This window comes from Manis javanica, chromosome 6, assembly GCF_040802235.1.
Source record: "Manis javanica isolate MJ-LG chromosome 6, MJ_LKY, whole genome shotgun sequence".
In the NCBI taxonomy this organism is placed as follows: Eukaryota; Metazoa; Chordata; class Mammalia; order Pholidota; family Manidae; genus Manis; species Manis javanica.
The window spans coordinates 11,175,028-11,201,184 of record NC_133161.1 but is presented as its reverse complement, the minus strand read 5'-3'; the positions used below and the strand labels follow the sequence as shown (position 1 = coordinate 11,201,184).

The following is a 26,157-nucleotide window of genomic DNA, read 5'->3' as shown; positions in this document are numbered from 1 at the left end:
ATTAGTGATTTTTTTTTTCCAAGCCAGGGCATCATTCCCTGGGCCTGCAGGTCAATGAGTGCAAGGTAGGGGTGAACAGGGTCACCTGCTTACTTGAGTCTTTCCTCCTTCACCGTCAGGTGACCTCCTGTACTCTGTCACCTATCTTGGATCACCAGAAAGCATGTAAGAGGTAGTGTGAGCTGTCTACCTGCCACAGTGCCTGCATGTGTGTGTGCATGCCTGCTAGTGTGGTCTGGGGGAAGGAGCCGCCACATGCACGTCTGTGTCTGCAGCTCCCTCTTTCAGGAATACGTGTTTCTGTACACATCCTTGCTCCTGCGTTTCAGGTGGCTCATTCAGGTGTGGAATGCTTGGATGCCAGGAGCGGTGTGAGACGGTCGCAATAGCTGCATGTGTCTAAAATCTCCTCTCACTTGTCCTCACGCCCATCCTCTATTTCACGCCTGTATCTGTTTCTGGTTTTCCAGGACAGGCCTCCATCCCCCCTCCCCAGCCCTCCCCACCCGCTCCAACCATCTCTGCTCCAGGAAGTGGATGATAATTAGCCACAGTCCCTTACGGCTCATAGGTCTGTGCTCACCAGGTTCGTGGGCAGTGTGGACATGGGGGCACTGAGGCAGGTTTCTCGGTGTTATTGGGATCCTCATCTCTCTACAACTCTGGATCTTCTCTGAAGATTCTAACTCCTTCCATCAAGCAAGGAGCTTACCAAATGAATCTCTAACACAATTTCTCTGTATCTAAGAGTACAAGGGGGTGTCTATTGAAAGAAGAGGGGTTTCAGTCTGTCCGTACAAGAGGGCAAAGGCGAGGAAAGGTGGAAGCATGGTCCCTGCTTAGGGGAAGGGCACACTGCTCTGACTCTCTGCCGCTGCCCCCCACCCCCACACACAGAGCGTGTTCCCTCTTCCCTCCCTTCACCTGTGCTCCTCCACTCTCCTTGTTTCCGATGGACTTGGGTTCCATAGACAGCCCCAGACTTGAGGATCCTCATTTCTACAACTAGTCTGTGCTGCATCCTGTGTGAGCCACTTTCCTTCAAGAGAGGCTCTGTGAAAGAGGGGGAACATGTGACATTTGGAATCAGGAGTTGACCAGGTAGCCTGCTCTGCCCCTTGTTATCTGTATGACTTTGAGTGGGAGAGTCAGTTCTTTTGTGAGCCTCAGTTTTCTCATCTATGTAATGGGTATGGCACTACCACTACTTTGAGTCCTGGTTGCTATGTGGATCTAATGATGTAATGGATGTGAAAGCACTTTACAAACTCTTAAGCCATTTTTGTTGCTCTCCGCAGGATGACCCGCTGTGGCGATCGAGAAGCCTGTGCTGTTCACTGCTGGCCGCTCTTCAGCCTGGCAGTGGAACTCTCTAGGGAGCTGGAATGGGGGTCAGGCCCAGGGCTGTGATGTCACAGAGCTCATGAAGTCAGCAGTCCTGTGGGAGAAAGAGGAAGAAAACAGGGCTGGAAAGGGCAAGGAGGTGGTAGGAGCCTGCAGAGCACTGGAGAGCCACGAAGGCCAGAGGCAGCTGATGGGCAGGCCCCTGACTTCCCTGGGCCCCCAGCTCTCCAGGACAGCACTCCTGGCAGCCGTCCTGCTGCTGCTGTGGGTGAAGGGGGTAACGCCTCAGAAAGGGGGCCCAGGCTCTGAGGAGAGGAGTCAGGACAGGGGGACGCCCCCTCCAGGTAAGGAGAAAATTGGCCGCACTGTCTGGAGCTCAGGGCCAGATCTCTCTGGAGCCTATCCCAGCTTACTTACTGGGCCAGAGTGAACCTGAGGCAGGTTCAGGTTTGGGGGAGAACCCTGGCAGCCCTACTGCAGCGTGAAATGTCATGGAAAGGGCCTAGAGCAAGGGCGCTTTGCCAGGCCATCTCTAGGGCCACATCATGGGCCGACTGGAAGTGCATGTGGCTGTCGTGAGTGAACATAGGTGAATTTTTATGGGAAGAGGATCTATGTTCCTCTTGGAGAGGACACTTTGGAGGAGGCAGTCTGAGTTGAAAATGGGGAGCATGTGCACCTGAGTTGGGGGCCATGATTGAACACAGAACAGATGCTCTGGATGTAGCGTCATCATCTAGTCAAGGACAGGATATGGCAATTGGACTAAGAGCCCCCATATTTTCCCTATTCTCCAACTTCTTCCCCTTTCCCCTACAGCCTGGGGCAGGAGGAAGGTCAGGACCAGTCCCTTCAGTGCAGTCCTCTTTCCCCTGTTCCAGACCAGGAGCAAGAGCAGTTTGAAGAGCAGTTTGTGGCCTCCTCTGTGGGAGAGATGTGGCAGGTGGTGGACATGGCCCAGCAAGAGGGCGAACAGACATCAGAGACGGCGGCTGCCCACGACCACTTATTCGATGTAGTCTTCTGCTTTAACCTGGCCAGCATCATGGTTTTTTTGTGAGGAACATGGAAGCTGAGGGGGTAGCCTGGTTCCTGGATGAGGACCTGTACCTCTACCTCCACCCCATGGCAGCTTACTGAACTCTCTCCCCAAGGGGCTTCAAGTCACTACCCCAACGCAGATGCTGCTGGCAGCCCTTTCCCCCGGGACGCAGTGTCAGAGAGATGCTGGCTCTGGCCTTTCCGTGCCCATCTCACTGCCTGGTGACCTCCCCACGCTCTGAGCTCCACTCCCCAGGGCCGCAGACCCCGGACCCACGCGCTTCTCTCCCCTGCCTCTCCTGGCTTTGGTCAGAATAGCAGATTGGCAGGAGGAGGCAGCCACAATAAAAGCAATAGCGATAAAATCCTGGGGACAATTGAGGACAGCTCCAAGCCCTTTTGTCTCCAACTAGTCTGTTTAATCACCCAACCTTTGGCCCACCGACCTTTAGACCCACCAAAAATTGGGTCTCTCCTTTCCTTGTGTATGGAATGCTGACATTTTCTTCTCTTATCTTTTCTGACTTCTAGGCACAGAACATAGCAGGAAAGAATCATTAAAAAACAGGCAGAAGCCAAGTGCCAGCTTTTATTTTTGGATATGGCCTGATTCCATGTAGGGGGCAGGAAATGTTGATACAACTGAACTGGGTTCTCTTTGGTAGCCAGGTTACCAGAGCTGGCAGCGGCTGAAGGGGTTCATGAGGGCACCGTGTGGACAGTGGAAATGTCTGGCAAAGGCTGGGGAGTTGCTGAGGGGCCCAAGGACTCGAAGGATGGGGGGGCTGTGAGTGTCCTGAGAATCCTGGGTGTCAGGCTCCCTACACATCACCTGTGGAGAAAGAGGTCCATACAGGATAAGGAGAACAGCAGGGTAGACTGGGCAGTAGACCAGGCACCTGGTGACTAGGTGGCAACTAGGGCCAGCTGACAAAGACGAGAGCGGGGATAGGAACCCTTGAAGGGCCACACCAAGGAAGGAAGAGCGTTGGCGTTCTGTACGCAGGTCATTTAACCCGGCGGTAGGCATCTGGGGGAGGTCCATGTAACCAGCCCACTTATAGTGACCACAAGGTGGGCTCTCTCGGAAGAAGTCTGTGAGGGGTCTTTAAGGGTACTGAGGAGTTGGAGGCCATGTCTGTCAAGGGGCACATGTATGTAGAGGGTTATATCGGGTGGGGATGAGGTCTCCCGGGAGGAATGCGCTCTATAGGCCACCTGATGAAGGCTCATTTTGAACGGGTCTGTATTTCTAGGAGAAAAAATGAGAGAATCAAAAAGCTGGGCTCATCTCAGGGAGGGATTTGAAAGCAGAGATTTTTTTTTGAAGAGGCTGCTGAATTTGGTGGGAGAATTGAGAGCAGTATGGAAGATGGTCCCAAGGCAGACATGTGAACGGAGGACGGGGGGATGAGAGCGGCACAGGGCAGGGCACCTCGGGGACGCTGTCTCGGGGGAGAGGTCTTCACGCGCCAGCACAGGGTGTTACCTGACACTGAGCCAGTTGTAGGGGGCGGGTGGCCCCTGCCTACCTGGGCATAGCTTCGGAAGAAGAGCTGATAGGGGCTGAGGCCCAGGTTCGGCAGGGTGGTCTCCCCACGGTGCCTTACTAGCCTCTGGTTGTATGCCTGGATGTCGGGGTGAGACAGAGGGTGGCCTTTGGGACTCCAGGTCCATGGCCGTTTGGAAAAGCGATGCCCTACACACAACACCCAAAACCAGTTCGTGGTCTGTTTTCCTAAGTTCGGTACTGACACACTGGTCCAAGCCAGGAGAAAATATACATGTCAGAAGATCTATGGATATCCTAGGAAAGAGGGATCTACAGGGTATGAGGGGGATCCCCAAATTGCCATCTGTTCAGTGGCGATGTGAAGGGCAGAGAGCTTTGCAACTACATGTTTGCACGAGGGATGATGATAGAAAGAAAAATGGGGGACAGGGTGTTTATTCTGCCAGTAAAAATAGATATTGGCCCTTGGGATGTGAGTTACCTGCAGGGCAATGGTCAGCCCCCCAGTGTCTGCAGCATTTTCAGGGAATGTGTGGGAGCCATTGAAGGCAGTTCCGCTGGGTAATGGAAAGGCAGCATAGTGGTCCTCCAGGCAGAGCTGCGCCCCCTGTAGGGCACGGGTGTCACAGGCAGGGCAACCCCCAGGCAGTACTGTTGGAAATGGAGCCTGGTCAAGGAATAGTGGGACACTGTGCGGGGGTGAGGCCATGGGGGCACCGCACACTGCGCTGGCTCCCGGGCACATTCAGAGATTTCAGGACTGTCCCACCTGGAGACCCCCGTTATCCTCTTCTAGGCCTCTTTTGGGGCCTTCATCTGGGTTCCCAATGGCCCCACCTCCCAGTGGCCCTCTGTTACCCACATTGCTGGTAGAAGATGTGCAACAGCTCACGGGCCATAATGCTGCCAACAGCGCCATAGTTTACAGCTCTGGGGAAATAAGAGCTTGTCTTACCCCCAGAATCCTTCAACATTTTGACCTCAATTCTCCAACCACAAGTCCTATCCATCATAACATCTGTCCATCATTCTTGGGAAGCTCCCTGGTCACCCTCACAGAATGGCCCATACCTGGGGTAGCCAGGGTGGAAGAATGGAGGTTGGAGGAGTCCAGCTGGGAAGACCACCACATGGTCAGATATCGAGTAATAAGCATTAACCCCCCAGGGGACCACCTGCCACCTGTGGGAAGAGCACATACGAACACCAGCTCTATCATTTATCACCCCTCCACCAGACATATGCAGTCCCTCCCGACTCCCGTCACTATTCCTGTTTCCCTGAGCCCCAGGCTTTCTTTCCGGCTCGTCTGGGATGGGTATCTCTAGGATGTTGTGTCTGCGCCTTCCTTGCTCTCATACCTGTGATAGGGGACAGGCTGCAAGAAGCTCTGGACAGTCCTAGCTTGGAGAGATCGGACACAGCTCAGGAAGGACTGCAGGTAGCTGGAGCCGAGCTGTACCTGGAGGAAGAAGGTGACTTGGATACACAGAGACACATGCAGGTGCACATTGACACCTAATGGGTGCATATGATTACAAACCGGCAGCCCAGCACACAGACATCCACAGCACAGTGGCACCCAGCACACTGACACCACCACACCACACATTGGTATGCAGGTTTCATGCACATTGGCACACACATAAACACAATTAAGCAAGTCACATGAATGCATGTGTGAACACATTCACTGTGATCTGAAAAGTTTCCATTCTTTTGCCAGAAAGATCCACAGTATGGATATTTGCCCCTGAAACTCAGCCAGCAACAGCGCAACAGAGGGATGGTTTACGAGCACTCAGGGAAAGTGGATTGTCTGACATCAAGCGGGTTGGCAGGTAAGGAGAGGTTGCAGACTACGGAGGAGCCGGCAAGGGCAGGCACCCACGTCATTGTATTCCTCTCTGGCCAGCGCTGGCTCCAGGGCCCATTCTGGAGCCCCTATCTTCACCTGCAGTTGGGTGACCTGGGGACAGACACAAAAGGTAGGAAGAACTTAGCTACCCCAAATCTATCATAGGGCATTTCTCTTGCTCTCTACCCTTGTTCCCACCTTTTCCACTGTCACCAGGATATGCATGTAGCATCCTGGTGTTTTATACCTGCCATGCGCTCTGTACCTTTTGCTCTGTCCCCAGGTCATTCTGATCTCCTGAGCCAATACTCAATTTCATCCCCAGCATGTTCCCATATTGTCCCTTACCCTTCAGAGGTCTTACCCTGTCCTGGGCCTCTTTCCGGGTCTCCTCATCCATCCAGGGAAGCCTTTGGAGGCGAGTGATGAGGGCGTCCTTGATTGCAGTGAATAATTCCATGACCTGCAGGTGTGAGGGGAGGGGATATAGGAACAGGATAAGGATCAGCCTCAGTCTTGGATCCTGCTCACCTGGCCTCTGGGAAGGGGCCTTGGCCCTGAGGAGCTGTCAGAGAACAGCGAGGTTCTCAGAAAGAGAAAGTGGAAAGTAATATTTTAGGTGAACAAAAACCCAAGTTACAAAGGTCAGCCCCAGTTACAAGTTACAAGTTACAGTTACAACTTACAACCCCAGAAAGAAGGTGTCAAGCACAGAAAGGGAAGGTGGGAACCAGTCACTCCTAAAGGTAGACAGGGGAGGCAGTTCATTTCTGTGGGGAGATGGCAGCCTGCCCAGGTGTGCTGTACACAAAGTCCTTACTCTTGGCCAAGCAATCTGCTAAGAAAGTGGAGGGAGGAAGGGGATAACCATTTCCTTCTCTGCTCTTGAGGGACCTTGTCCTCATGCCCTCTTTCTTAAGGCATGCATTTCCTTTTCCTGGGCTCTTCAGCTTCCCAAGAAGCTGACTCTTCCTGGCTTTCCAGCTTGCCTGGGTAGTTACTGCCTTCCCAGCCACCTGCCATCTACCTTCCTGTGTATATTCTTTCTTGATGGAGGAAAATGGATGACAAGACCAGAAACCCAAGTTCAAATCTTGGCTCTGCTATTTGGTAGGTGTGTGACCTTGAGCAAGTCACTAATCTCCCTGTGCCTCAGTTCTCTTTTCTATAAAATTAGGATGCTACTAGGAGTTAAAGCAGCTCATGCAAAGAGCACGAGGCACATGGTAGGAACTCAGGAAGTATTCAGCAGTTAGTTATTTGTACTTTTCTTAAGATTGTATCGTTCCATTCTCAAGTGCTAAAAAATCATCAACAGAGTAGCCTTAAAGGTCACGCAGTTCAGTTTTCTCATTTTATGGTTGAAGAAACACAAGGGCGGGAAAGTTGGGTGACTTGTCCAGGTTAGTTAGTACATGTTGTGGACACTTTGTGTCCCACAGCTAAACTGGGCAGCCCCTGGGGATACAGCCTGTCGCTTAGGTTTTCTCTCCTAGTGAACTCTCTGAGACTGCCTGATTCCCTGACCACACATACCATCAAGAAGGGCAAAGTCAGTAGATTCAGGAGAGCATGGGTTGAGTGGGAAGGGACAGGGGACATGGGCTGGGGAAGAGCCCTCACATACAGCACTTTGGGTGCTCGGGCGGAAGGCCTCACGAACAAACAAGGCTGCCAGAGTAGCTTCAAAGAAGGTTCCTGTCTCCTCCATGCACTCCATCCATCGCTGGTGAGCAGGCTATGGAGACAAAGCTGGAATGAGACAAAACATTCTTCCCCATCCATTTCCCTAGGCTAATCTTGTCTAGGCCTTCAGCCCCAGAGGATGTGCTCTTTTCTAGCTGTTCTGTGTTTGTCTCACTTTATTATCCCTTTTGGTGACACCCATTAGGGTTATTGCTTATTCAGCAAAAAGGGGTGTACGTTCTCCAGGATTAATTTCATGAGCCTGAGTTGAGTGAATCATCCTTGTTTATTGTCTATTGAATTTGAAAGCAAGGCATCTTCCTGGAAAACCAAAAGGGTTCTGGGAAGGAGAAGACTAGCAGCTAAACCTGTACCTTGGCAGGTCTGTTGGTTGCCCTGTCCCCACCCACCCCACGCACAGCTCTGGGAGGCCAGCAATGACTCCCACCCTCCCATGCTTCTTTGCTTACAGTGGAAATTAGAAAAAGTAATTCTTCTCTCCCAGAACCCTCCCTACTCTCCAAATAGTTATCATGGATCATATGGTAGGATCTTGTCTTGTGAAGAAAATGATCAGAGTGAAACTGGGTTTGAGATGCCATGTTGTTTGGCAGGAGAAGCAGACAAAAGAGAAGACTAAATATATGAATTCAGACAGCTAAGAAATTTAGCCAAATCAGGGAAGAGAAAATAAGATGAGAAAAAGCATGTCTTTGACTTCAAAGGCATGGAGACAGACAAAAACTCAAGAGAGCCTTGGCAACTGCGGTATTTTTTAACAGCAGAAAGGGAAGAATAAGAAACATAAGAATTGCTGTGGAGGTTTTGGTGGTGGGCTTGGATGGCTGTGGAGGTGGTCAGCCCAGCAAGGACACAGGGCAAACAGAGGTGTACTCAAGGGGCTGGGGTAAGGAATGGGACAGCCAGCCCACGGGAAGGTTGAGCGGGGACTTGGGAAAACCAGCTAATATGCTAATTTGGGTTAAGTGGGATGAAGTCACAAGACTTCATTCCAGTAACTTATTTACTCCCCACAGGTCTCCTGAAAGGGAAGGTAGTTAGGCTTCTATGCTCTCTGGTGCTGAGATTAGAGAGTTTATAGGGCTTCCCACCAAAGAAGCAGCAGCAAGGGAAGGCAGTGCTGCCGCCGATGAGGACGACTCTCTGGGCCTGCCGTTAGGCCTTCTGTCCTTCAGCAGGTGGCTCCAGACCTGGCTGAGCACATTTGTGTATTCTTGTGAGGTTTACCCTCACTGTGAGGTTTGTCAAGCACCTTCTCCTCTTGTGAGAAGGGACTGGACACTTCTGTAGTGTTCTACCTTGAGCTCTGAAACAAATGTGAAAAGCAAACACCAGTTGAAAGGAAAGCTGGGTCTGATATGCAGTGACTGGGTAAATGTGTAGGCTTGCTGGCCACCTGCAGCGTCTGTCCCCGGGCAGCAGCAAACGCATCAACCTTGAGCTCGGTAGTGTGGGCCTGCCTGTCCTGTCCTTGTCTTGAGCTGTTTCCTGATCACTTTCCCTGGTGTCTGTCCATTCTCCAACAGCCTTTGCATGCTCCTTGCCTGTCCCCATAGCCTGGCCACAGCAGGCTCTGACCTGGTTACCAGGGAACCGAGATGCCCTTTCAGACTATCCATTGCTCACCACTATGCAGATCTGGGATTGTTTTGGTCAGATTTGTGCTGGCTCACATGTCTTATGAGTAGGAAAATAATTTCCAGAATCTATAAGTAAATGTAGCTTTTAGGGGTGGAGGCTGCCAGGTTACATATTCATGTACTGGGGGTTAGAAGTATCTGAGCTGTCTCTCAAGACATGGAATATAAAATATACCATATATTTTAGAAATAGAGAAAGAGAGAGGAAATAGGAAGAAAAATCACTGCCAAAATATAAAGGATGGAAAAAATACTTTAAACCCAATATAATGAAGTTAAGTAAAGTTAATTTTAGGGAACAGAAGAAAAGTTACAGATATAACCTTAAAACCATGCATAATAATATTTGAGAAAGGATAGCAATCAAGAAAAATTCCAGGAGTCTGGAGGAAAGTAAAAATTTGCCCAATTTTCAGTAGGGGAAAAGCAGATTTTAGAGATTATAGGCTAGCTAAGAATCCTTAATGTTAATTTCTAAACAAAATTCTAGAATGAATCATTAAACTGACCATTTTTCAACAACTGGAAAATAATGTGTGGCTACCAAGGCCAGAAGAGAATCACTGAGGACAAATAATGCCAAAATAATAAGAATTTTTCTGGTTAAAGTTTCACTGAAGTAGAATAAACCACAGACCAGGACTCACAAACTCAAAGTCAGGCCATGTGGTGGCTTAAGTGAGAAGAGTCCCACATCAGAGCCTCAGGACATGGAGGGGCGATGATGAACTGGGGAGGCATGCCCAGTCCAAATGGGGCTGCATTATTTAGCTCCAGCCAATTGCTGTCCCTGGTAAAGGGCTAGCCCAGTGCCGCCCAGGTCTCACATTCACCACAAAAAATAGAGGGCTGGAAAACTGATATTGGCATGCTGTCTCCCAATTTTTGAACATTAGCGATTAAGTCAAAGTTTGTGAAAAGCGTTAAAGACAAACACATCTGTTGGTCACGTTCCTCCTCAAAGAACCACCCAACACCACCTCTGAAGGGCAAATTCAGCATTTACTAAATGTGGTGGTGACGTAAAACCCCCATACTTCAGATACACCAGCTATAGACATGCGACTAATACCTGTTTCCTCTTCCTCACAGAATGTAGACATAGGTGGCTGGACAACAGGTGAAACAATGTATTGTACTGAAAGTTCTCTGTAAACTCCAATGTACTATCCCACCCTGTTCACATTATCTTGATTTCAAGAAGGCATTAAGTAAAACCACAAATGAAGTCCTTGTGAAGTAGATGAAAAAATCTGTTGGATGAAAGTGTAATTTGAGCAGCTTCTTAGCGGGCTGCACCATAACAAAACATCAGTGATTAGTGACTCCAAGTTAGTATGAGCCCCCTTGGTTGTCCTACTAAAAACTGTAACATGCCCAGTCCTCCCCTCCAACTTATGCTTCCGTAAAACTTATCACCACCTTACATATTCATTTAGTTAAATGCCTTTCTTCCTCCATTGGAGTGTAACTGTCTTGAGGGCAAGGATTTTTGTCCATGTGGTATCCTAGAGAAGTGTCTGGCATATAGTACCTGCTCAATAAATTTTTGTTGCATGAATGAATAGATGAATTTATAGCTACCTCTTCAAAAATCTGACCTAATGCTCTTCCTTCTTCAGGTTCTTAACAGTCTAGATGAAGATACACTAAATAAAACTGCAAATGACTCACAGTACAAATACAATGGATGATTGAAACAAAGGCTAAAATTACCTGAATTCATTGGGATGTTGAGCTGAATATAAAAGTTCACATCCAATGGGTATAAAATGTGAAGTCCTTCTTTTACTTCCTAAAACTCAGCTTCTCAAGCCTTATAAGAGAAAGACCTGGCTTAACAGCCATTTTCATTGACGGCATATTAAAAATTAATCAACAAAATTTGGTCAGATGATGAGGCCTAGTGGTCTTTCTAAATAAGGACACTATAAAATAGACTTCATTCAGAAGAATATGGTTAGAAATCAGTCATTAATGACCATTGCATAGGAGCACAAATTTTGGTCAAATCAAGGACAAAACATTGGTCGTGTCTTTGACCCTCTGGCACCATGCATCCCTCAGGAAATCCTGTTGCTTACCTTCAAAATACATTCTTTTAAAATGTGAAACAGATCAATCCTTCTATAGGCCCTCCTTTCATGCAGGAGAAAGTGAAAGTTCTTACAGTGACCTATCAGGCCTGTACATCCCCATTCCCTCCCAGATTTCCTTCTATTATCTGATTTCACTTTCTCTGCCCCCATTGTACTGGCTTCCTTGCTGATTCTCAAACACCCAGGGCTCCAGCAGCAGCAGGCAGAGCCTTCCATGCAAGCCTAGCCATTGCTTCTCAGCCAGGGGCACCAGGAGGACCCAAGTTCTAGCTAGCCCACTCCAGGCCTTGTCCCAATGAAATGACATCCCTTTCTTTGCAGAAAACCCCTTCAAGTCTGTAGACACTGCATCAGTTGTACCTCCTGCAGAGATCCACTGGTCATTCAAACCTTTCCTGACCTCTCCCTCTTGGGAGCTCTAAGAGAATCCATTGTCTAAAACAGTTTTCTTGGAATGCAGCCACACCCATTCATTTACTTAGTGTACAGCTGCTTTTATGCTTCATGGACAGAGCTGAGTAGTTGCAACACAGACTGTATGGACTGCAAAACCAAAAATATTTACTATCTTGACCTTTATAGAAAGAATTTGTCAACCCATTTTCTGCAACACTGCTTATTTCTCAATCCTGCGCAGAATGCGGTTAAAAAAAAATGGCCTTGTGAGCCAGACAAATCTGTTTTAGAACCTGTTCCTTCAATTATGAGCTATGTGATCTGGGGAATGTTATTTGTCCTTTCTGAGGACCTCAGAGTGTTTCGGGGATGACTAAATAAAATCATCTACATTAAGTGCTCCATGCAGTGCCTGACGTACAGTAACTACTCAGTGTTTACCAGCTGTTATTATTATGGGTCGTATTTCATACTGTTGTTCCAGAGAAGTGAAGAGGCCCCCCCTGCAAGGTCATGCAACTTTTGGTTGGTAGAGCTTGACTCAGCTTTTAAGCACAAGGACAACTGTGTACCGTAATGCATGTATGTGAGGATGTATATAATATATAAGGGATATATATATTTATGTATATAAGTGATGGAGAATTTAGCAATTTGTAAGCCTTCTAAGTTCCCTAGGTGTGAGTTTTGATGTTGGCGGTTAACACTGTTCAAGAAGTGCCATCAGGCCATGGTTCTGGGATCTACAGGAGGCTGTTTTGTTGCCAGGGATTTGGTAGCAACCACAGCTAAGAGCAGTTGGGACTCTGTTCTGTTTCATCGGAGTTGACAAAAGGCTGGGTAGAAGCTTCTTGATGAAGTGCCCACCTGACAGGAAGTCCTAAGGAGGTGTATCTGCTTTTTTTTAGCGCAGTGATTAAACACACAGACCCTGGAACCAGACTGCCAGAGTTCAAACCCTAGCTCTACCAATTTACAAGCCATATTCACTTGAGCAAATTCCTTAACTTTTGGGCTCAATTTCCCCATCTGTAAAACAGGGATAAAATGGTGTGCCTACTTCATGGAATTGTAAGTATTAAATCAGCTCATGTATCTAAAGGGTTTAGAAAAATGTGTAGCACATTATACACTCTTAATAAGCAATAACTACATTCCAGTCCCCTGTACATACATTTCCCCTCTCTACATTCCATAGGTATTTCAGGTTGCCAAAGCAGTGAATTTCTCTAAGGTAGAAAAAAAGGTCCACAAATTACTAAGAAAAAATCCCCTGTGATTTTCAATACTATACTGAGGCCTTCACTGAGGGCAGAGCATAACTAATGTTTTAAATACCTCCACTTGCATCTGGATGTATTCAACCTCGGATTTCAAAGTTCTCTAAAGGAGTGTTTCTTCATCTTACATAACACAGTGGACTTCGGTTAGTGAAGTGCATTTGCTACACAGCCCCTCCTAAGGTGTCTCAGGATCTACACCATGAAGCCTGTGCTTTAGCCCAATGGATCCTACTGGACATCAGAGATGAACTCTGTGCAGAACACATTTGAACACTGAACACTGGAATCACCTAGATAGAGGAAAGGCCACTGCTTGCTGCATTTGTCTCTCACCCTGATGAATCCTTAGCTGTAGGTCCACGTCCTTAAATCACTGAGCTCTGGATAACTAGGCAAACAGTTCAAGGGCCATGACACAGGAAAAACAGTTGTTGATAATTTTAGGATTTTACATTCAAACTTTAATACTCAACAAAAGCCCATAAAGGTGGCCAGATGTGTGCCTAAAATCTGGTACCTGCTGCCTCAGTTATCAACATAAATGTTGTATACCCAATTTGTCTGCTTCCACGGAAAGCCCAGACATGGAGGGGCATCTGCCCTCAGGTCCCCTCCCTAAAAGAGATATGCAGACATGTATCCCACAAAACAGCAGATGCTCCTTTTTAGCCCTCGGTGTGGGAAAGCTTGTCCCCTCCTCTCCTCACCATGGGTGGTCGATCTGTCAGCTCTCGTAGTTTCTGGTTCAGCATTCTGCGTGCCTCCTGGAATTTACTGTCCAAGGCTGGAGATAGGGCCCCCACCAGCCCGAAGATCATGTGGCTCTGCAGAAAGTCCCTGTGAAGAGGAAAGAGACCCACACATTCACTCCAGGGCTCTGGGGATGCTCCCTTGCAGAGGTTCCCTGAGACTCCTAGGAGAAGACCCTTCTCCATATTTATAGAAAATAGCTGTTTGACATCAAGAAGAGCTTTTCTTGGGCTGGAGAATGATGGAAGGAACTAGCTGAAGAGGCAGATCTCTCCAGTCACAGGGAGAGAAGGATCTGAGCCCTATGAAGACTCAACTAAAGGATTTAACAAACAGATTTGTCTACTTTCACAACCAAGGAATCTCAGCTCACTTGAAGATGTACCTATAAGTACAACACAGCTGGGACTGAGACCTTTCTCTGCCCCGCTGGCAACTCTGTTCCCAGGTTTGGTCTGCACCCTTATGTAAGCCTGTTCACACCTGCCTGAATGCTTGTTTGCTTCCCTCAAAAGGAAATTTCTAGATGTAGCTGCCATTTAGTTCTGAAGGGACCATTAAGAAGGGCCCTGAACTCAAGCCCCTAGAAGGAAGCCACTGTCTTCAGATGGTGGCCACACAGGCATCAGTGGTGGCAGAGAGCTCAACACCAAGCTTCACCCGACGTCCTGCACCCTCCTCAGCCTGTCTTCCCCATAAGGACCCCAGAATCCTCTCACCCAGCTGAGAGATGGGCTCTCCTTCAGCTCTTTACCCAGAGCACCCCAGCCTTCACCTTCTCCACCCACTCGTTTCATGTGCCTCTACCTCCTGCCCACACCCCTCAGCTGTTAGCAAGGCATGCGTGCCTGAGCTGTCCCCAGAGACTGTCTCCAGCTCAGTGGCTCCTCACAGGCCAGGTTCTGCTGGACGTCTGCATCCTTCATTTCATATGCGTTCCCCTTCCCCATGCTCCCAAGCCTCTCAGACCTCCTGTTTCCTCCACTGCCTCTTAGGCTGTCCACCCCACCCCTTCTCTCTTTCCCCACATGTCTATGGATCCCTCCCATCCTCCTGAAGGCTCTTACCAGCCTTCTTTCTCCAAAACCTTCCTTGGCCCTGAGGCCCCTGGGCCCTCAACCCCTCTCCCCACCACCCTCCTTCCCTGATCCCAGCTCTGCAAACCTGTGCTCCAGCAGGTGCTCTTCTATTAACTGTGACATGTTTTTCAAATACTCCAGGTCATGGACCACGAGGGGCTGGGAGGGGCTCAGGGACATGGGTGTGAATGTCGCTTGCAAGCAGGACAACCAGTCGATGGCAGGGGCCATTGCCTTAGAGGAGGGAGACAAAGGTTGATAGTGGGGGGCAGGAAAGGAAGAGATGGGGAGTCCCCTCCCTCAGGGATTGAGAGGGACTACAGAGGGAGGTGGCTGCAGGAAGGGATGGAGCCACGAAGATCAAGCAACGAGGTCAAGAAGGCTGGGGAGAGAAACCCTCATGCCCACCCTCCTCCAGGCCCCAGTTCAAGGCACCTGCAGCTGGTCAACAGTGACCGTCTGGAAGAGCTTCCCCTGGGCCCGCCGCTGCTCCAGGGGCCTCAGAAACTGAAACAGCTTCGAGGTAATGGTTATGGACAAGGAGGCATGTTCTTGCACCTTGCTTGGGTCTCCTCCCAGCAAAGTTCCCAGCCGGTTCAGGTAGGTTAGGTATTCCCGCACGATCTGGGGGAGGGGCAACCTCAGTCACCGCCATCAGCAGCCCTTGCCTTTCTGCTAGTGTCAGAGGTCAGGACCTTTGTCCACATCACCATCTTACCTGAGCATAGATCTTCTGTTCCTGCTCTTGCTTCAGGGGAATGTCAAACTCTGGTTGGTCTATCTGGACACAAGAGAGACTGGAGAGACGTGGGGAGAGCGGAGGAAGGAGAGCAGGGGCACAGGGAGAAGTGGGTGTGTCCTGGAAGATGGCCTCAGGAAATGGGGTAAACAGGACCCAGAGCAGGAGCCGAGTGTGAAGAATGGGAGTGACTGGGGACAAGGGAGATGAGGGAAAAAAGTGCAGACATGGAAACAGAAAGAGAGTGGGTATTTCATCCAGCTTGGGGTGCTCAGCAAGTGAGAACCATAATAAATCTGGGTGCTAAAGGAAAAGCGTCCTTCAGCCACGGCCAGGTCTAGAGCAGAGGGAGTGACATGATACTATACCGGATGCAAAATTTAAGAGGCATTGAAAACAGTAATCAAGATAAATAATATCTTGATACTTTTAAAAACCAAACTTAATGCAAAAAATCCATGCTGAATAAAGTAGGAAAACTTTGCTTATCATGGATATTTTTCATAAAATCAAAAACCTATTTTTAATCCACTCTGAAAAAAAATTACAGATGTTTTCAAAAAGTCTACAAATAAGTTTTGACTGTTTGGGGGGCAGGATCTTTTTACCAAAAAAGTCATGCATTTTTGCATTGACTTCGGTTTTTCAGAAATATTCCTTAAAACACGATTTACCTTGATCACTGAGTTTCCGGTGGCCTCTTCGGTTGTGCACCCCAGGCAGGCAGCTCGCTCACCCCCCTGCCCCTCAGGTCTGGTGCTGGTATGTCCCTCACTCTATTCTGAGGATCTGTGTTCCCTCAGTTTTCCTTTTTCTTCTCCAGCTTCAATGTTCCACTCCCACCTTGAGCTATTACTTTTCCCCTATCTGAAAAACTTGACTCCTTTGTCATATTTTATGTCCAAACGTTCAAGAATTAAAAGTCATCTACACCCCTGCTTTCACTTCTTTACCTCCCCTCCTACACTCCCTGCAATCTGCGTCCATTTCCAGAACTGTCTGCATAGTATCTGCCGGAAGCTTTCATCCTAGAAGGAAGGAGCATTCCTTGTTCCCTGGGCTCCAAAATCTCTGGAAATAAGTGACCCCACCCTCCCGAAGGTGGCTCCTCCCTGTCCTCCCAGGTCACCCGTGTGGCCCTGACTCCCACCTTCCTGGCACTCTTGGTCTTCTCGGCCCCCATGCCCCTCACTGGGGTGCTTCTATGCTTTCCCTGCACCCATGTTTCCCCTGAGAGTCCATCCAGTCTCAGGATGTAACCAGCCTCCTCCGATTCACACCAAATCAAAACTGCAGTCTTTCTCTGATTTCTGCATTTCGCTTATTTATATTCTGTCTCCAAGTCCTCCAGTCACCATGGACGATCACCACGAAGATTCAGTGGCCTAAAGCCCCGTGCCTGGCCTTCCTTTCCATTTCTGCCACAGTTATCTTAGTTCGGAGCCTCTGAGTTGCTCATCTGGGTTTCCCCAAGTTGCCTCCAAAAGTGCTGACTCAACCTAAAGCTCAGTGTACAACCACCACATTTGAAAGACCTCAGTAGGCCCCCCCCCTTTTTTTTTTCTGTTATGTCAAAAGTGATTCCCTGGATCTGGTTTCTTAGGCCAGGAATAATCAGGCCCGACCTCATGTTTTCAGCCTTACTCTCACCTCCCATGGTACCTCATCCCTACCCCAAAACTTCTGCTCAACAAACCAGCCTCCTCCTGAGCCCACAGAGCAGCCACACCATCCCAGGCTCTCCCCTTAGCTCAGGACCTCCCTGCAGCCCTTCTGAGGCCCTGCAGCTTCACCTTCACCTGTTCAGGCCAAACAGGCTTCGAGGTTCGGCTCACAATTCCTCTGCTCTGAGCCTTTCCTGAACCATTTCAGTTCTGAACTATCCCCAAAGGCCACACCAGTTACACTGAGCGCACAGCTTGGAACTGAACCTTAGAACGCCTCACACTGATGATCAGTTCTTCTTAAATATTTATCCTCATATAATTTCGAGGAAATTTTGAAAGTAGGAGCTGAATATGCAGCATCGTGATGCCTACCACAATACTGACGCTGCCAATGTTTATATTCATTTACTTGTTGAACAAACACGTGGGGTGGGCCTCTAGATGCCTGGCCCTGTGCTAGGTCCTGGAGAACAAAGGTGAGTAAGGTGTGGTCCTAGTTTAAGAGTCTCGGTTTTCAACCTGTGTTAAATGCTGAGAGCGTGGGGAATGGGAGGACACAGGGTTCACCCAACTCATAGCCAGGGAGTCAGTGAAGGCTTCCTGGAAGAGATAATACAGCCAAAATTTGAAAAATATGGACGAATTTTCCAGGCTGAGTGGTGTGTTGGTGAGGAATGTTGCAGGCAAAGAGAGCCATGTGTGCAGAGAACTGAGGAATATTCTTGGAGCTGTAAGGGAATGGCTTGGGGCTTCAGCGGGGGAGGGTTGGGGTGGGAGATAAGGCTGGAAAAGCGTGTATGGGTCAGACCGCAGCAGGACCTGCAATGCTTTGCTAAGGATGAAGAATGAGGTCCTAGTGACCTGGTGAGCCATTGAAGGCATTCAAGCAGAGACAATAGCATAATTTGCTCGTTTAGAAAGGTCCCTCTGGTGAAAATGAAAAACAAATAAGAGGAGGGCAGGACTGGAGATGGGGGACTAAGTAAGAGGCTCTGGGGGTAGTCCAGGCAAGCAGTCAGGAGGAGCAGAGCACTGGCACCTCTCAGACCGGCCCTGCGGTGCCCTTCCCTCATCTCACCTAGCGGCCCTGCCCCTCACACCCGTAATTTTCCCTAAAGATAGGTCTCTTCCCTACACTGCATAGTCGTCCCGTCTCCCCGGCCCCCAGCCTCCTTGCAGAGAAGGCGACCCAGGTCTCACTGCCCTGTTGCTCGTGCCCCCCTCACCTGGATGACTGGTGCGTGTGGCAGGCTGGGGTGAGGTCCCAGATAGGCTCTGAAGAATGGGAAGTAATGGTACTGGCTCATCAGAAGTCTCAGAGTTCGGTTAAAGTCCAAGGAAGTCCAGTTCCCAGAGATTCGCCAGCCTCCAAGCTGGGAAGAGGAGAGATGTGGCTCAGCACGGGAGCACCCTCTCTGAGACTCACCCCCATCCGCAGACGGCTGCTCCTTGCTGACCTCTCCTCATGCCCCCTTGTCCCTCTGGGGCCCCACCTCTATCCTCCTTCCTCCCCTCTCACCCAAGCGTTGAGATACTTCTGCAGGGTTGTCGTTTCCAGGTCCTTCCTAGCCCTTGGGGATTCCTAGGAAAGAGACCTACCCTCTAGGAAAAAAAAAGGCAGCCCTGAGCCTACATTGGTATCTAGAAAAGTTGATGCCCAAGGTCTCACCTCCTCAATGACTTGTCCGAGGGGACCAGCCCCTGCAGCCTCAATGGCACCTGTGTCCATGCAGGCCTGGTAGAACTGGGAGGCTTTCTCCTGCCCAGAGCCCAGGTGCCAGGAACCGGGGGCTTCTAAAAAAGGAAGCATGGGAGAATTAAAGATGCAGAGACATGCAGGGGAGCTGCAGGGGACATGCAGGGGAGCTGGGAGACGGGTTGATCAATGGAAAGAAAGGGAAGCCTCTGCGGGAATGGAAGGATGGAGAGAAATGGAGGAGAACCGGGAAGATGGGACAACCGCTCAGCGTGGGCCAGATGGACTCCACGGAGGAACAAGAGTGTGCAGAAGGCCACGAGGGAAATACAGGCAAGGCGAAAATGAAAAGAGGGAGGAAAAGACAGGGGAGGAAAGGATGCAAGAGGAGCAAGTGAGCCATGGGTGAAGCAGAAAGGGTGGGCAGAGAAGGCAGGAGGAGGGCGGATGAAGACACCAGGAACATTCGGGAAGCCAGAGAACCTGGAGGGACCGCAGAGAGGAGCCCTCGTAAGGACACGTTCAGCAAGGAGGAGGCGGAGGCACGGGCGCCCTGGTCTGGAGTCCTCACTCCCTGGTCCCAGGAAGCAGACACACAGACACAGACAACATCCAGACACATGCCCGTTTGAATCACTGACCCCTAGTATCCAACAGCTCTCCCTCAGTCCCCCGAGACCTCTTTATTCTATGTGGGAACAGAATTTATGCTATGCGTATTTTTTCCTTTCATTTCTGTGCCTTAACTGGAAGCATGGCCCTGCACCAAGAGAATGCCCATCTCTACTCCCCTCCATCAAGCGCAGGACAGAGGGATGCAGTCATTTCTCCCAAATTCCAACTGTCAGCACGCTCCCTCAGTCCCCTTGCACTGGAAAACCATGCCTACCATACATGTTCTCATTCCCAAATCCTTGCCACCACCCACCACCTTCCTGGACTGACTTCCAACCTCACAGATGCCCTCGGTTCCTCCCTCACGGGTTTCCTCTCAGTTCCCTTCCCTCATCCACAGCCGCCACGTACAGGAATCGTCTTTATGCCCAGGGGTTCTAACTCGGCCCTCTGCCCTCCCGGCAGGCCTGGGCCTGTCCCCAGTCACCCTCTTGCGCAGCCAGACGAGCCCACCGCACTTCCTTCCACCATTCTCTGCAGTCGTCGGTGCCCACAGCCGCCGCGCCAGCTGAGCTTGCACACTGCGCCCCGAGGTTTCCCGGAGAGCAGGAGGTGATGGCGAGAGGGGCTCGGGAGGATGGCAGGACGAGGCTGACACTGACCCAGGCATCAGAAGACGAGAAGGGAGTGAGGGCAGGCACGGGAAGGAGAGAGCCTAGTGCATCACGGAGTCACAGGGGCGGGAGAGCACCAGGCGTGAAGCAGAAGTCGAAAATTTAGGAAGAAAACAGAGACAGGGCTGGGTAAAAGGGAGAAAACAGAGTAATCCTGTGTCAGTGGGAACGGAAAAGATGGGAATTCGGTCCAGTGAGATGAAGAGAGGCGCCAGAAGGGTTGGGAGGCCGGGGCCCGGAGGTGACCGGTGCAGTGACGGAGGGGCAGACTGCGGCGTCCCCGGGGCCCATGAGGATGCGCAGACCAGTTGCCACTCAGGCGCTCGGGTCTGCGGAGCACGGCGCCCGCGGTTGTTCCCCGCTTACATAGAGGGTCAGTGCCCCTTACCCAGGATTCTCCGGAGTCGTTCCTTGTTCTCCTCTGCAAGAGTCTGGAAGGAAGTACTGGTTCCTGCGGCCTTTCCACAGGCAAAGCTGAAGAAATCGGCACAGGGCGCCGCACTGGTGTTCCCGGAGGCCAGGTAGCGAGCCTGGAGGTCCCTGCACACAGGCGTCTCACAGGGGCCTGCGGGGAAAGCTCAAAGCTGGGGGACGGAGAGAGGGCTCCCCGGGGGGCTCAGCGAAGGAATGCCTGGAGGACCAGGCGGAGACCCCAGGACGAAGGAACCAGTCAGAGGGCGGGAGCCCCAGGAGGACGGACGGATGGACGGACGGACAGGGCCCACATGTGAGGGAGGCCCGACTCAGTGGGGGGGCTCCCGGATCTTGCTTACGAGGGCCACAGCTCCAGAAGATGTAGAACAAAAGCACAGAAGAACCAAGGAGCAGACCAAAGAGCAGGGCAGCCATCAGCCCCCACCGGGCCAGGGCCCGCGGGTGGCACGGTCGGCTCCGTCTGGCGGGCAGGCCCTCTTCTGGAGACCTCTGTGTAGGAACCAGCAAGGGACAACCACAGGGTGGAAGGGTCAGGAGAGAGGGGCGGGGAAAGGGCAGGAGGGTGGGGGGGATGAGTAAGTCAGTGCCAGGGCCCCTCTGCACGGAGATAAGGCTCCTCAGCCCCCTGGCACCCGGCACCATGTGCACCCGGGGGCTGCGCCAGCGGGGGCTGTCACGCATCCCGGGTAAGGATCAGATAGGCTGTGCAGGGGTGGGTGTTGATAGGACTTTGGAGCAGGAAGGATATCTTACATCTGCCCTGTAAAGGCCCAAGAGTCACTTACCTCCTGGCTCCAGAGAGTCCCCATTCCACTCTGCCGGCGCCGTCGCGGGGGTTCACTGAGGTTCGTCCCCTCTCTGGTCCCCACCCTCCCGACCTGAGTGAGGAGCAGGGCAAAGAGAAGCTGGTTCAGGAAGTGGGTGCATTAAAGCACACCACCTCAGGTCGTGTTGGCACAGCCCCCATACATTCTTCCACCGGGCAGTGTTCCCACCCGGGCTTCGGCGTGAACTCTCCCCGGGAGGCACCCACTTCCCGCCCTCGCCCAGCACCTGCTGTCCTTTCCCATTTGCTTCAGTCTCCGAGCCTCACATTCCCTCCTCTCCGGGGGCGTGGGGGACACTGTCCCCTCCCCCACCCTAGGCTTCTGACTCCCAAACGGAATGGTTTTCTCCAGGGGACTTGCCGTCTGTCTGTCCTCTCTGGCTCCTAGGATCCTTCCTGGTTCTGCTCTAGGTGCCGAGCCTGAGAACTGGGATTCAGGAAATAGCCTTCCTCCTACCCCCACCCCAGTTCCTCTGTCCTGGAGAAGGGGAACTTCTGCCTCTCCCCCAACCCCATGCACATGTTACTGGCTTCTGGGTGGAGCCTGTTTATCGGTCTGGAGACACCCAGCCTCCCCTCCTCCTTTATCTCAGCGTCTCAGGGGAGGTGTTGGGAGGGAGTCTTCACTCCCCAAGCACTCTGGTCCTTGGCTGGCTCCTCTTGCCCTGCTCTGTGCCTTTGCTCATAGAGTTATTTCTGGAATATTCTTTCTTCTCTCCTTAGATTCTTAGGTCAAATGCTGTCTTACCTGGGAAGTCTTCCAGCTCTGCGCCCATTCCCGCTGATCCTGAGTAGGAGCTCAAACTTCTCTTGGTATGTCAAAAACCTGCTGGTGCAGGCACAGCAGTGCACAGAAAATACCAACAAACCTGGTGGGAATGTAAATTAGTTCAGTCATTGTGGAAAGCAATATGGAGGTTCCTCAGAAAACTAAAAATAGAAATACCATTTGACCCAGGAATTCCACTCCTAGGAATTTACCTGAAGAAAACAAGATTGCAGATTCAAAAAGACATATGCACCCCTATGTTTATTGCTGTACTATTTACAATAGCCAAGATATGGAAGCAACCTTAGTGTCCATCAGTAGATGAGTGGCTAAAGAAGATGTGGTACATATACACAATGGAATATTTTTCAGCCATAAGAAGCCTACTATTTGCAACAACATAGATGGGGCTAGAGGGTATTATGCTCAGTGAAATAAGCCAGGCAGAGAAAGACAAGTACCAAATGATTTCCCTCATTTGTGGAGTATAACAACAAAGCATAACTGAAGGACGAAAACAGCAGCAGACTCACAGACTCCATGAAGGGACTAGCGGTTACCAAAAGAGAGGGGTTGGGGAGGGTGGGTGGGGAGATGGGAGAAGGGGATTGAGGGGTATTATAATTAGTACATACAATATAGGTAGGACACAGGGAAGGCAGTACCGCATGGAGAAGACAAGTAATGACTCTATAGCATCTTACTCTGCTGATGGACAGTGATTGCAGTAGGGGGAGGGAATTGGTAATGTGGGTGAACGTTGAAACCACAATGTTGCTCATGTGAAACCTTCATAAGATTACATATCAATGATAGCTTAATTTTTAAAAAATGACCAACTAACCAGGACACCCTGGCTTGCATCTTCATCTCCCTAATGACTGCAGACTCTAGTGGCAGGGACAGTCCCCTTTCGCCTTCACATCCACCTAAGATGCTTCATAAATATTTGTAGGAATGAATGGCATTCTAAGCCAGAAATGCTCTTGCCCACATCATTCTGAGTCTTCATCTTCCATCTCAGTGAGCACATTTCACCTCTGTCCGTTGCTTGCCCATCCCAAGCAGAATGGGATTCATTAAGATGGTCACATGAATGACATGTTGCCAGTATGTCCCGAACACATCAGCACTCGCTGTGGTGCATTTGCTGGGATGGAGGTAAGGATGGCTTCAGGGCTGGCGACTAGAACAAAGCTGCTATGTCCCCGTGCCCGTGGAGGCCACACCGTAGAGCATCAAGAAAGCTGTGAAGAAAAATCAGGGCTTTGTGCGTTATCAAAGGTGGGGCTGAAGGCTTTGGAGGAAGAGTTTGACATGATGAAAATAGTAGCTACTAAAGGCTGCTGTGGTACTGGGGATCTGGACTGATAAGATAAGAGACAGGATAACAATTGTGTAACATCTTTCTGACAGATAGTAACTATACTAGTTGGGGTGAGCATTTAATAATAATGTAGGTAACTGTTAAATCGTTTTGTCATACCATACCCAGTCACACCACGCACAACAGGGCAGTAGTCACCACCCAGCTCTAAGCACAGAGGGAGTTCCAGCTAGCAGGCACTGGCTTGTGGGGCAGGTCCGTGTTCATCATTGCAGACACTGCCTTCTGGTTGCTTTAACTGTTCTGTTTGGTCTATTCAAATTTCAGGATCTTTTGTTTGATATCTTAATAATATCAAAGTAATAATAATAATTATAGCACCTATTTTTTACTGAGCACTTCCTATGTGCCAGGGACTAATAAATGCTTTGCTTATATAGATTTTTCCACTTGGTCTTCACAGTAATTTCATGAGAGAGATGAGAGCTGTTTTCCCCAATTTACAAATGAGAGAATAGAGATACATGGAAGTACAGTAAACTTGCCCAAAGTTATAAAGTCAATAATTATCAGAGCTGGGAAATGAACCAAAGCTTTACCATGGAGCCCCACAGTCATTAAGATTCTGTTTTGGGGAGTCTCTTCTTTCACGGCTTGACTGTGTTACATGACTGCCTTGAGGGCTATTATTCTCCAGACTCTCAAACATCCAGCTTCACCTTTTGAGAGTCATGCCTTTGTTGTCTGTCCGTGATTGGCCACCATGTACACTGTGTCCATAATAACCACCATGGTTAAATTATGAAAACCAAGGATGGGACATTTACCTACCTATTGTGACACTCTCAGGTATGTACTTCAGTGGCAATTCACTTCTAAAATCACCTGATGGCAGTGATAACAGCTAAAGAGCTGCCTCCTGAGGAGCAATAAACCACATTCTGAACAAACCAGAGAAGCCTTGATGTCATAGGCAATGTTGGGGAGTTTGATAAGAAGAGGAAGAAACAGATCACTGGGTTGGATTTGGGGACATTCCTCTTTCAAAAGAAGCTATATCAAGAACTGGGCATCACCTTTGGGAAAGAAGAATTTATGGTTTTTGAAACAATTTAAGTGACAAGTAGATGGACCACTCTTAGTATTTTCATTTTCATATATACTTTTTCTTTTATAGATATGACTAGAATATATAATCCCTGTTCAATTAAATTAGTAAATCAATAAAAAATACATTTAACAGATAACAGTTGGGTTGGTAGTGAATATGGCAAACACTTGAAGGTAATGCCCAAAACACTGAAGTCTGAAATGTGTATATGTCAACATGCCTCAAAGGGATGATCCTTATCTTTATTTTTCGTAGTATTTTTTTTCATGCCACCACTCCATTCTTCATATAAGTGTATCAAATCACCACACTGTACATCTTAAACTTACACAATGTTATATGTTAATTATATCTCAATGAAGCCGGAAAGAAAAAAAGATCACCCTTAGCAGTGTGAGTGGGCATCGTCCAATCTGCTGCCTGCTCCCGTAGAGCACAAAGCCGGAGGACGGGCAAATTTGCTGTCTTTGCTTGACCTGAGACATCCGCCTTCTCCAGGCCTTGGGCACTGGTGCTGCTGGCTCTCAGGCCTTTGAACCAAAAGCACAATCCAAAAAAGGAGTAATTAATAAATTGGACTTCATCAAAATAAAAGTTTTTGCTGTGCAACAAGCCATGTTAAGAGAAGAAAGACTTTTCTCAAAAAATGGAAATTTTGCAAACCAAATATCTGACAATGACTAGTATCTAAAGTATATATTTTTTAAAAACTCTCAAAACTCAACATTAAAAAAATGAACAATCTGATTAGAAAATCGATGAATAAATTAATCCAATTAGAAAATAAACGTGGACAGGCATTTTTTCCTAAGAGGATATAAAGATGGCAAACTAGCACATGGAAAGATGTTCAATGTCATTAGTCATTAGAGAAATGCGAATTCGAATTTCAATGAGATATCACTGGTATGTATCAGAATGACTATAAATAGTGACACCAAATTCTGAGAAACCAGATGACTCTAGGTTGTTTGTGGAAATGCAAAATGGTAAAGCCACTCTAGAAAACAGTTTGACGTTTTCATAAAAAACTACATATGCAACTACTATGTGACCCACCAATTCACTCCTGGGTATGTATTGCAAAGAAATAAAAACTTATGTTCACACAAAACATGTACCCAAATATTGGCAGCAGCTTTATTCATAATTGACAAATTGGATACAACTCTGATGTCCTTCAACTGGTAGATAAACATACTATGAACAGCTTCCTATGTTGACAGATCGTAACTGCACTAGTTGGAGTGAGGATTTAATAATGTGGGTAGTAGCTGTTGAACCACTGTGCTGTATACTGTCCCACCAATGCAATGAGTTCCCTTATGATCAATCAGTGCCTGGCATGCTTCTGGCCAGTGCTTGGTTCAAGAGTGGGCACATGACCTATGTGGTTCAGTTTTAAAGAAGCCCTCTTCTGCATGTTAGAAGAGATGTTATCTTCCATCACCACCCCTGCCCTCTAACCATACAGACATAAGTGTAAAGAGAAAGCATTTAGCCCCAGAGCTGCTGGAAGCTATGTGCAAGTCAAGCTGATATTCAGGAGATGGAGTTAAAAATGGAGGAAGAAAAACTATGCCCTCAT

At 49.2% G+C, this 26,157-nt stretch overlaps 2 protein-coding genes across 2 annotated transcripts; one reads left to right on the top strand and one right to left on the bottom strand.

The window, feature by feature from the left end:
• Positions 1-937: 937 nt before the first annotated feature.
• Positions 938-2,972, top strand: LLCFC1 (LLLL and CFNLAS motif containing 1). The gene is made up of 3 exons (XM_073238311.1): positions 938-1,688; positions 2,226-2,400; positions 2,917-2,972. Exons 1-3 carry the CDS (start codon positions 1,424-1,426, stop codon positions 2,927-2,929), a joined length of 453 nt encoding a protein of 150 aa, XP_073094412.1. The 5' UTR covers positions 938-1,423; the 3' UTR covers positions 2,930-2,972.
• On the bottom strand, positions 2,971-25,065 carry KEL (Kell metallo-endopeptidase (Kell blood group)). The gene is made up of 20 exons (XM_036994505.2): positions 24,953-25,065; positions 22,111-22,231; positions 21,322-21,414; positions 20,875-21,025; positions 20,490-20,666; positions 18,786-18,910; positions 18,343-18,489; positions 15,429-15,491; positions 15,146-15,334; positions 14,796-14,944; positions 13,589-13,718; positions 7,384-7,494; positions 6,121-6,219; positions 5,790-5,867; positions 5,260-5,360; positions 4,970-5,080; positions 4,761-4,828; positions 4,380-4,549; positions 3,918-4,013; positions 2,971-3,217 (listed from the first exon to the last, which is right to left on the bottom strand). Exons 3-20 carry the CDS (start codon positions 21,343-21,345, stop codon positions 3,056-3,058), a joined length of 2,151 nt encoding a protein of 716 aa, XP_036850400.2. The 5' UTR covers positions 21,346-21,414; positions 22,111-22,231; positions 24,953-25,065; the 3' UTR covers positions 2,971-3,055.
• Between the last annotated feature and the right edge of the window lie 1,092 nt (positions 25,066-26,157).